This window comes from Nematolebias whitei, chromosome 20, assembly GCF_014905685.2.
Source record: "Nematolebias whitei isolate Nwh7 chromosome 20, NemWhi1, whole genome shotgun sequence".
NCBI classification, from domain to species: domain Eukaryota; kingdom Metazoa; phylum Chordata; class Actinopteri; order Cyprinodontiformes; family Rivulidae; genus Nematolebias; species Nematolebias whitei.
Window position 1 is genome coordinate 21,695,063 of NC_056517.1, and position 11,742 is coordinate 21,706,804.

An 11,742-nucleotide genomic window follows, 5' to 3' on the forward strand; every position below is an offset into this window, starting at 1 on the left:
CATACATACATACATACTTTGTACATACATACGTACGTACATACGTACGTACATACGTACATACGTACATACCTACATACGTACGTACGTACGTACATACGTACATATGTACATACCTACATACATACATACGTACATACATACATACGTACATACATACATACATACATCATCCATCCATCATCCATCCATCACTTCAATATTACTCACGTGACTGGGACAGTATGAGATAAAAAGTTAACAAAAATATAAATACTTCGGACAGGCGCCGCTATTTTGTAGTTTTCTTTCAGTACGCTTACACTGTAACACAAAACACAAGAACTACACTACCCAGAAGCCAATAGTGCTTCCGGCTGCTGCTTTCTGTCAAAATGAAGGGAAAGTTTTGCAACACAAATCTATGATATCTATTAAACTCACAGAACTGGCAGGAAAGTCGCAAATAATCCTGAAGATTCCTGAAGCTCAATTATTCACGTGCACATCAACCTGGGTTTCATCGCTGCAGGGTATGTCTGCTGAACCAGAACTGAGCTGCTGATTTGCAGAGCTGGTGAGTACCCATATAACATTTTGCAGTACTGTACAGTAAATATACATATGTTGTTAAAATGGCATAGGTTTAAGAGTTTAGAACATTGCAAGAGGGTTTATAATGCCTTAAAATAGATATAAACACTAAAATAAATATAGTGTTCCTACTTCACGGTTTTTCATCTATCGCGGTGGTTTCTGGAACGTAACCCCCGCGTTAATCGAGGGACTACTGTAATCATAAAATCCCACAAAATGTGGAATTACTGACAATTTGAACATGTTTTTTAAATAGTAAACCATTTAGACCAAATGTATCAAACTCAAGGCCCGGGGGCCAAAAGTGGCCCTCGTTGACATCTTATCTGGCCCCCAAGATGTTATTTTAAATGTAAAATACTTTTATCGCTTGAATTTTTTTCAGTAATCTTTGATTATGATGTGTAAAGTGCATCAGAGAACGTCAAATGAGGCCAATCAAACTTTTGTTGAGGAACCTGCAACCAAGAAAATATGTTTGGTATCTAACTTGACTTAATGTAGATTCTGAAACTGGCCCTTAGCTTAAAAAATGTTTTAATTTTGGCCCCCTTTTGTAAGTGGGTTTGACACCCCTGATTTAGACATTTTTAGTATTTGTTTTTAAAAAGGCATAAAGCCATTTTGGTTTTGTCACCACTCAAACTAGCCAATAGTTCATCAATCTGGTCAGAAAAACACTTTTTCTCCAAATTAAGATCATTCAAAGATCTATCTACTGCAGGTAAGACAGCATTTGTTCATAATTCTTCAAAAAAAACCACACTTTGGACCATCTGAACTCTTGCTTTAAGAAAATACAAAAAAAAACTAAAAAAGTTTTTAAATAAACTCATTCTTGTCTACAAAGATGTGAAGCACATTGTTTAAATTATATAGGTATATTTCTGTAAGGAGCTTCAATACTGCTCAGACTTGCCAATGCTGACATAAGATTATCTGTAAATCAGTTCCAGAGAGGTGAATTATTAACTGAGTCCTGTCCTCATGTTGATTCACCTGCTCACTGAGCTGTTTCCCAAACGCTTCATGATCAAGTGTTCCTCAGTCATTATCAGGACCGGCAGCCCACTCAGACTCATGGTTTCTGTTTCTGTCTTCGTGAAGCAGTTTTGTAGTGACGGTTGCAGATAAGGGGGCAGAAGGGTCCAGGAGCAGGGCGGTCCAGCGTTGCCCTGACAAGAGTATTGTGAAAGCTCTCAGCAGGAATGCAGTGGCAGGTCTAGACCTGAACTTCCGCATTGAGCAGGAAGAAGTCAAATGCAATCCACATCAACACACCCAGATCTGCCTGCATGTGAAGATCACCACCTCTGGGTTCAGTTTTGATACAAAAAACAGCAACATTTTAGGATAAAGCTAATGTCCCCAAGGGTGTTATTGTGAAACTTTCTGGTGAAAAGAGGATTAAAACATCTGAAAAGGTGAGTTAAGTCAATTTAAACTGAGTTTTGTTCCTTGAGTTAACGGTAGACACCTCGAGCTGCTCTTCTCTGAACATAAGGTGCCAAAAGGGTTTGTTGAAGACTTTTTCTGTATTTTTAATGTTACACTTTTAGCTAAAGCAAATTGATTTTACCAATGATGTTATTTAAATATTCAGCTAAATCTGAGACTTCTTATGTCCACTAAAAGAGATGCACAACTTATTAGATTTATTAAAAATACCGTCAAACAAGCTAATTAGATAGAAATGCAATAAAACAACAATTTGAATGTCCATGTAATTAAAATTAAAAGGTGTAAGTTATGTGTTGTTTCCGACTGGGTGGAACCTGCTTTAGCTTGAAACTGCAGTTACACAACAGCCACACAAATATATTAGCTGTTTCTGCATTTTCAACTCGCTCCTCGTGAAGGGAACGTTTTACATCTCGATAAAGTGATTTAAATGGAATTTAAAATTATTTAAACATCATTTGGAACAGATGACGTAAACACTTTATTTGAGAAGATGTTTTGTTTTGAGTGTTGTCAAGGACCATTTTAGTCATCCCACACACTGTCCATGACTCATCATCAGGAGGGGTTTTGGATTTTAAACTCTTCATCAGCTCTGAGGAACTCGTAGCTCTAACATTTTAAAAAGCACTTTGGCAAATTCGAGGTATTGTTTTGTGATGTGTCCGTTATCCTTTGTGGTTTTCACGCCCCTCAGCACTTTGTTTCTGCCTAATCATGTTTTTTTCTAACAGTGAGGTATGTTGTACATTTATTTATTCATGAACATTCATGTATCTGCCACATAAAATATGTAAACATGCTGCATATTTGAGAAGGTGGACATTATAGACTTGGCAGATGCTGCTTGAGCTGTTTGTCTATGATTTATGGAAAAAACAAAGACAGCTTTTTGGTTTCATGAAGTGAATACGAGCTCAGGAACATTAACGCAGCATGTTCTTACTGATCAAGAAGAGAAGGCTTGTAGTTCTCTCGTTTTACATCACAGATGACAATCTCCACTCATCAGCAGCTGCTTTTCTTTACAGAAACATGTTCCAGTTAAATGAAAGTGTGACATTTTAACTATATACAGCTGTAAAAGCAGATGTTGCCCTTGCATTATCAACATATCTCCAGTACCAAAGTTCATGCTCAACAATCCAGATAAAAATCCAACAATGTTCAGTCAGGTCATCTGGACGGTTTCTTTTTTTTAAATTTTTTTAGCTGAGATGTTTCGTCCTTCATCCAAAGGACTTCTTCAATCGGAGGAGCCACCAAACAAACTGAGTCCCACAAACAGCTCACTCAGTGGTGTAGTCTACATTTTGTAGTGCGTACCTGTATACTGTGCTTAGAAACCAAAGTACACAGGTTAGTGCAATGTAATCGTCAATTTATTTTGATTTTTAAGCATATTGAACATTTCCAGATTTCTCTGATGTTTATATTTGTATAAATTAACAACAAACTTTGGACAACAGTTGGCTTTGTATTAAATACGTGTTATTGAATTTATAGAACAGTATCAATAGCAAAGCGTTGCATACTGATAGATTGCTATGGAAGCGTTTAACTGCCAGTTAACGTACCAATGACACGTGCCTGATGATATGTCATGTATCATTAGGTTTTTTTAAATGGGTATACCAAAATTCTTAAGCTTTTCTAGTGAGTATACTCCATATACCCGAGTATCACGTAGACTACACCGCTGAGCATGCTCCTATAGTGGGGAAAAAACAGTTTGCTGGTGATAAGATGGCCTCCAGGGCCCGCCCTCTCCCCAGTCAACTATTTTAAGGCAGCCAAGACCTGACTGAACATTGCTGAATTTATACCTGGATTTTTGAGCATGAACTTTGGTGTTTTGAACCACTTTCTCAGCCTTACACATGGCTGCCTTAGAGGAGTTGATGGGGGAGAGGGCGGGCCCCAGAGGCCATCTTATCACCAGCAAACTGCTTTTTTCCACAATGGGAGTGTGCTGCTTGTGGAACGCAATTTGTTTGGCAGCTCCTCAGATTGAAGAAGTCCTTTGGATGAAGGATGAAATGTCTCAGCAAAAAAAAAAAAACGTCTAGTTGACCTGACTGAACATTGTTGCACATTTCCTGTTAAACATCCTGATTACACAACAATAATTTTAGCTGAATAAGTTGAGTGATTTTGCAATAAAATTACTTTTCACATTACATTATGTTAAACTGAGCTCATATCAATGTGTAAAAATATTCTGCCACAGAACCAGCTCACATCTAGCACATTTTCTGTGCTGGTTTTTTTTTTTTGGCCATTTGTTTAAAAATAAAAGTCTGTTTTGACCTTATCTGAGAAGGAAGTGTTTCATAGGAGCAGGCCAACTTTTGCCTCCATCAGCAAATGTTTTCACAATCAGTTCATTCGCAATCAGCTTCTCTCGCTTTCCTGTTCTTTTTTTAAACAGTGTGAGTTTGGAGCAGTTAGTTTAAAAGTCCTCCACTTCCAAGTGGCATCACAAACCTGCCATGTTCTGTTTTGTATAGTCGATGTGATTTGATTGCGATGTCAGAACATAAATGTGAGGAAAAGACTAAATGAGCCCCAAAACTTGTCATATTCAATATATTTACCCAATGAGCAGAACATCACATCAACCACAAGCTCCACCTTTTCAACAGTATGAAGCAAACGATGCCAAGTTGCAGGTGGCTGCAGACGCCATTTCCGACACAATTTCAACACTGCGAATGACAGGAAGTTGAAGCTTCACCACTTCCTCCAACTGTGTTGGCTCACTCCCCTAACCCCAGTTAAATGGAGTGGGTTCACACCGTCCAACAGTTGGAAAGACCCACACACACGCCACCCCGAAATTACCACTCACAGGAATTTGATCAAAATGAAAATACTTCACAATAACCACAGAAGTTTAAACAAACCTCTCTATCTTAAAGTAGGAATTTAGAATTAGAAGGCGTCAATTGTGGGTATTAAAATATGATTTGTTCTGCTTGAACTGTTACTAGGAAAGTTCAGTCACTCCTGCACAAATGAGGGTTCATTTCATTTACTTATTTTTAGTTTTCGCTTCTCTAAATCTTGATGAACACAATTCAAACTGTGTTTTTCCAAAAACTGCATAGCATTTGTGACGTCCGTCTGACTGAGACTGGATGTGTAATTATCTCAGTTTCCAGAGTAAGAAATGAAAAAAAAAAATGCTGCAAATTCAATTCAATTCAATTCAATTCAAAAATACTTTAAATAATAAGAAACGTCACGCCGTACATAATAACAGAGTTTTTCTCTAGAAAATCAATCACTATTGTGAACAAAAAAAAAGGTTAAATCGTGTCATCTGGACCAGTTTCTTTAAGTGAGAAACGTTTCCCTATCCAGAGGACTTCCTCAGTCTATAGCCTGCCAACCAGATCTATCCCATAGGTAGCCTTCACTGCTGTGTTTCAAGCCAATGATAACTGATTGTTTTGGATGGGTGTGTTTTGCACGTGTTGAAAGCCTTGAGATGCCAACAGGAGGTTGGTTTGAATCACAGAAGTGGGCAGCTACCGTATTTTCCGCCTTATAAGTCACAGGTTTTTTTTTTCATAATTTACATGCCCTGTGACTTATAGGACAAAGTGATGTATTTATGGATTTTTTCCCCATATTTATAAACCAATTTTTGGCTGAGATATGACCATTTTCGTTCATTCTGACTGAAAAACAATTTGAGTAGTACCACTTTCAGCCACTTGATGGCAGCAGAGTAGTAGTAGCTGTATGGTATGCCGTTGTATCACGTAATAGGTAAACATGGCTATAATGACAAATTCAAAAAAAGTTCAAGGCAAAAACAACTGGACTTTATTTATTATACTTTATACTTTATTGTTTTTTCTTGAACTTTTTTTAATTTACCATGTCCTGGATGACTGAGAATATTCACCAGCTATTAATGATACAATCGGCCTGCCACAGGCTTCCCACCTTCATTGTGCTCACTGCTTGGAGCAACCGTCAAACCAGCTGCACCGCCCCGGCAAAATGCAGCTAATTTGACAATTAAAGTGCATTTATTGAGCAAATGTTATACTGAGACACACCTTTGCTATAATTTCGAGCAAACAAATAATTGTTTTTAGGTGTTTATCTTGTTAAATTTGCACAGTGACTCGTCACGTGCACACATTTACTTCCGCGTATCGGCTTTTGAAATGCTGCTGATTTGACCACCAAAGTACATTTATTAAGCAAACGTTAGACTGAAACACACATTTACTATCACAAAGTTTGTTTTCTCAGTCATCCAGGTATATAACAACAAAAAAGGTTGAATCATGTCATCTGGACTTCGTTTTTTTGTTAAAAAGAAACGTTCGTCAGTCTGAGGCCTAGCCATCTGGTATTACCCAGAAGCCACCCTGACTCTTGTGTTTCAAGCCTGCCTCAGATACCCCTGAAGTCTGGCCTTTTCACTAATGGTTTCAAAAACACAAAGTTTGTTTTCTCAGTCATCCACACATTTACTATAATTTCGAGCAAACAAATAATTGTTTTTAAGGTTTAATTGTGTTAAATTCTTGTTAAAGTCCTGCTGTGTACGCTCCCGCGGTCGCCATTTGGTGGCCCATTGATTTCTGACACAACACCGACCCACATTTCCAGGTTCGGCCCACATTTCCAGGTTGTCAGCGGTGACGCGTAATAAACGCAACACGTCAGCAGTGATGTATAATAGATGTGACATATACGTTGAAGCGACATATTTATGGATTTTTCCACTTTATTAGACAAATATGGACTGATGCGACATATAGGGTGGAGTGACGTGTACGGCGGAAAATACGGTATCTATGAGACAGATCTGGTTGGCAGGCCGTAGACGGAGGAAGTCCTCTGGATGGGGGACGACATGTTTCTCTTTTAAAGAACTTGATCCGGATGACACAATTTAACATTTTTTGTTGTTATCTACCTGGATGATTGAGTTTACAAACTTAGTCACTATTGTGGTTTCTTAGACTAATAAACTAGATTAAAGTCAAATAATTAATCTTGATGATGATGATGTTTTAGTCTCAAACACTTAGATCAGTTTTGAAATTTGATCAACAATTTGTTGCTAAGATTAGTTTACGACCTTGTATTCTTCATAGATAAATTAGGTTAGTTTAGTTTGTTTTGTAGGATTCAGTAAGTTTCAAAGGATCTGTTTTAATGTTCTTGTTAGAAATCAGCTGCTAATTTCAGAGACTGTGCCTGAAACACTGCATGTTGCATTCACACCTTCTGAGCGTATGACGTCATGTATAAAAGGGCTGACCACATGTCTTAAAAAACTTTTGGTGTTGGTGATGCAGGTGCTTTGAATCGAGACTGGTACAGGCCTGACTTTATTAAAGTGGCTCGTTTTGAATCTGAGAAATCGCTGACATGAAATGAGTTCAACATGTGCAACAAGACATGACAAGTTCTGACAAATTGTGGACGCCTGGAGTTATGCATACACGCTCTCTTCCTTTAGTCTGGGCTGGAGATGTTTCGCGAGATAGCGTAGCCTCAAGAAACACATATCTGCGCTCATCTAAAGTGAGGCAACATTTCACTGCCTGTGTGCTCCATGTGTGTATTTAACCTTTGTTTTTTCTTCTGAGCAACTTGACCTATTTCACCTTTCATCCCGTTCTTTCACTGTTACTGTGTGAACGTTCATGAAGCATTCACACTATTGAGATCTATGTTCTTCCGTATGTTTTTCTGCATCTTTCTCATTCCACAATTTTTGTGCTATTTCAGTAAATCGAAAAACGTTCAGCTCATTCAGGAGAAGGGTGCTATGACTTGTGGTGTTGGTGCAGTTTTAGCTTTTTGAAATACTTTGGCTTTTCTGCCAATTTTTTTCTCATAAGAAATGAATTGAGCTCATTTTACCTCCTTCAAATCTTTAGATGTGTTTACAGCCTTTTACTGCTCCTTTCACATTTCCTTCTGCTTCAGCTTCTTTCAGCTTGTGCAAACTTAAACTTTTTCCAGCTACCTTCAGTTAATTTCAGCTGTTTTCTGCTCTTTTCAGATACTTTCTGCCAACTCCAACATTTTTGTGCTTATAACGTCTTTATGCTAATTCCAGCTTGTTATGCTCCTTTCAGCATATGAAAGTTTATGCAAGTTTCAACTTTTTCTGCCATTTCAGCTACTGTTTAGCTGTTTAATGCTAATTTTAGCTTTTTCAGCTCATTCCAGATTCTTTGCAATAATTTCAACTTTTTTCAGCCTAATTGTGCTTAATCCACTTTCCTTCTGGTGACTTCAGCTTCTTGCTGTTTTAGCTACGTTTCAGCTGTTTTTTTTATTGCTGCTAATTTCGGTGGGGGGGGGGGGGCCCAGATATTTTCCACTTTTTGTGCTCACTTCTCCTTCTTTCAGCATAATTGGTCAAATGTGTTTTTCTGCTTTCTTCTGCTAATTTAAGCTTGTTCTAAATTTTCAGTTAGCTTTTTAGCATTTTTTTAGCTAATTTCAGATGTTTTCAGATAAATTCAAGTTTTTCATGTTCATTTTTGCTATTTTCAGCCTAATTAACTTATTGATGCTAATTTCATCTTGTTATGCTCCTTTCAGCTTGTTCTGCTAGTTTCCACCTTTTCTGCTCTTTCAGCTACAATTTAGCTCCTTTTCAACTATATTTTTGCTATTTCTGGCCTTTTTTTTAGTTAATTGTCTAATCCTTGTGCTCATTTCTACTTATTTAACCTAATTCAGCAAACATGTGTTCTTTCTGCTTTCTAATTTAGGCTTGTTCTTCCATTTCCACTACATCTCAGCATGTTTTTAGTTAATTTCAACTGTTTTTCAGCAAGTTCTTCTGCAATAAGCATTCATATTACATTTTCCTCTGCTTCAGCAGCTTCTCTCTAACTTAAAACACATTTGTTAATGTCCCTCATGGTGTATGGTGTTGTATTCTATTGAGTCCAGTTATCCACTGTCATTTTTCTGTGAATAGCAGGTGACATATTTGATTTAAGGACCTGGATGTCTATATTTATATTCCTGAATCATGCTACATGTTCTGATCTCATTTGTTTATTGATGCACAAACTCCTACTTGAGGTTTATATTGCAACTAAATAGATATTTGAAGTCATTACTTGTGGTGATTCTGTGAAAATACATTGATTGCCCCCAACTTGTAAAAAGATCAAAAATAACTGAGCAGCACTGACCCATCTTCAACACTTCTAAAATTACAGATGATATCTGGCTCTCACGTTGAACACGAGACCTGAGACTCAGTGTCGTCTTTAACACTCCTGTTATCGTCTTTTGTGTTTTTCTGTTTCTTAAATACATGGTGTGAAACTCAGTGTTTTGTTTTTGTCTCTCTCTCGTGCCTGTTACACAGTAATATTCATGTTGATTTAAAGTTTTTGCTTTTGTTGTTTCTTTAGATGGAAGACATTGATGCCATGTTCAGTGACCTGCTGGGGGAGATGGACCTCCTCACTCAGGTCAGTTCAGGCTCTTGACTCAGCAACCATAAGATATTTTATTTTATTTAGATGGTTTAAAGGCATATATTTTTTCTCTTTTTATCTTTTTTTTCCATTACATGAGAGCTCATTATTGCGTGTTACTAAAATATTTACAGTCATTATGATAATCTATATCTCTATTCAAAAGTTTATCAGCAATTATGACACCACAAATCAAATTTTAGCACCCACTTTAGTGATTTGGTTAACGTCAGACTTTGAACTGCAACCTGCAGCAGTGTGAACACAATCTATTATTTTTTTAAATCATGGAAAAGCCCTGCTAATTGATCAGATTTTTCCAACCCCATTCATTTTAAAATACTTCTGTTTGATGAGATTATTATGAGATTATCTCATGCACAGAAAAAAAGGTTGATTTCTAGAAATTGATGTTTTGTGTTTAAAGACTGTAGGTTTGAGCATGCAGGGAATAAATTAAACTCACAGGGCACTTTGCAGCAGTGGCTGTGTACAGAAACTGCTTCTACACTCCTATAAATACACTGCCCTTATCTGTCTTCCTCACAGAGTCTCGAACAAGGAACGGTACCTTCTGAATCTCTTCCTACCATCAAAAAAGAAGTCAACTTCTCCATCGGCTTCACTGACCTGAACGGTGACTTTACACTTTTTTTTACACAATTTCTTTTCACAGTGACTCAGTTTACATCTCAATGTGTGAAAGTAAGTTTCATCAGTTAGAAAGTAATCACAATCGGGAAACTCGATCCACAGCAAAAAAGAATACAAAATAAATAAACGTCGTTCAGTTGTTCTGCTCTGGATTTTGTTACCACTCGATAACTGAAATATCGTGAACTTATTACTGCCTGAATGGAGCTAAAATAGGTTGTGACACAAGAAACATTCGTTTTAGAAGAAAGTTGCATCTTTTAAATAAATATCACCATATCTTCTTTTAATTGTCCACAAAATCCATGCTGCTGATTATCCTTGCTGCTGATCTGATGCCTTTATGCTGCTCTATTCATATACCCATCTAATCACTACAGACTCATGTTAGGGCTGCTGTTTGATATACCATGTTATTTTACATTATTAGTGTTTAGCATATATCTAGATCTTTTAGTGTATCGTTTAACATTCGTTTAGTGTATATCTTTGGGTAGACCTTAGATCCTTATATAGTGTTTTTTATTATTATAATTTTGCTATTTTTGGATGTAACTGGGACCTTGAGTACACAATTTCGCTTCACCTCATGTACCACATATGATGCAAATTAGAATAAAGAACTTTGAACTTGAACTAAATCCCATTTAACGTCTCAAGTAATGTTTATAGGCTTCTGATACCAAATGTTGGGGGGGGGGGGGGGGTTTCTTAAAAATGCATTTAAAGCCATCCTTAAAGTAATGCAGCATGTTAATATGTTATGTACCTTGATTTTTATTTGATCAAATAAACATAAAGAGAAATTAAACCAAATAAAAGTCCCAATTGATTTTGTTGGTGCATTGCTAAAAACATAAGGAACTTATTTAAAGTCACAACATGCCAGTGCCATGGGTGGAGTCAAAAATCTATAGGTTGAGGTCTTTCATTTACAATTAAATATAAAATAGTCAAGAGCAAGTATTCAAAGTGGAGAAAAAAAAAACATACAAAACTTTAACAAGAGGCTAAATAATACCCACCATCTTTCCTATCTGTACACACAGATAGACAACAATTTGAAATAAACTGAAGGAACTCAGGTAGGGCAGCACAGTGGCACAGCTGGTAGAGTTGCTGCCTCTCAGTGAGAAGGTTGCCAGATCGAATCCTGCATGGCCGGGGGCCTCTCTAGGTGGAGTTTGCATGTTCTTTTCATACATGTATAGGTTTGAGGTACTCCTAAGTACTCCAGGTACTCCAGTTTCCTTCCACAAACCAAAAACATGGATGTTAGGCTGATTGGTAACTCTAAATTGTCCTTAGGTGTGAGTGAGAGAGTGACTGGTTGTTTGTCTCGTTTGTCTCTATGTGTCCCTGTGATGGACTCCTGTCCAGGGTGTCCCCACCTCTCGCACAGTGACTGCTAGATATGGGCACCAGGGACCCCCCCCCCCCCCCCCCCATGATCCCAAAATGAACAAGTGGGTAAAGATGACAGATGAATGATGGATGGATGAATGAATGGATGAATAGATGGATGGATGGATGGATGGATGGATGGATGGATGGATGGATGGAT

General features: G+C 37.5%; 1 protein-coding gene across 1 annotated transcript in view; it reads left to right on the forward strand.

Annotated features, from left to right (window-relative positions):
* Window positions 1–1,892: 1,892 nt before the first annotated feature.
* Window positions 1,893–11,742, forward strand: part of LOC119426900 (amyloid beta (A4) precursor protein-binding, family B, member 1 interacting protein) — a 35,403-nt gene continuing 25,553 nt past the window's right edge. The window contains exons 1-3 of the mRNA XM_037694489.1: window positions 1,893–2,000; window positions 9,459–9,518; window positions 10,074–10,161. Coding sequence (XP_037550417.1) covers window positions 9,459–9,518; window positions 10,074–10,161 — 148 coding nt within the window. The 5' untranslated portion in view covers window positions 1,893–2,000. The remainder of the gene's footprint in view (window positions 2,001–9,458; window positions 9,519–10,073; window positions 10,162–11,742) is intronic.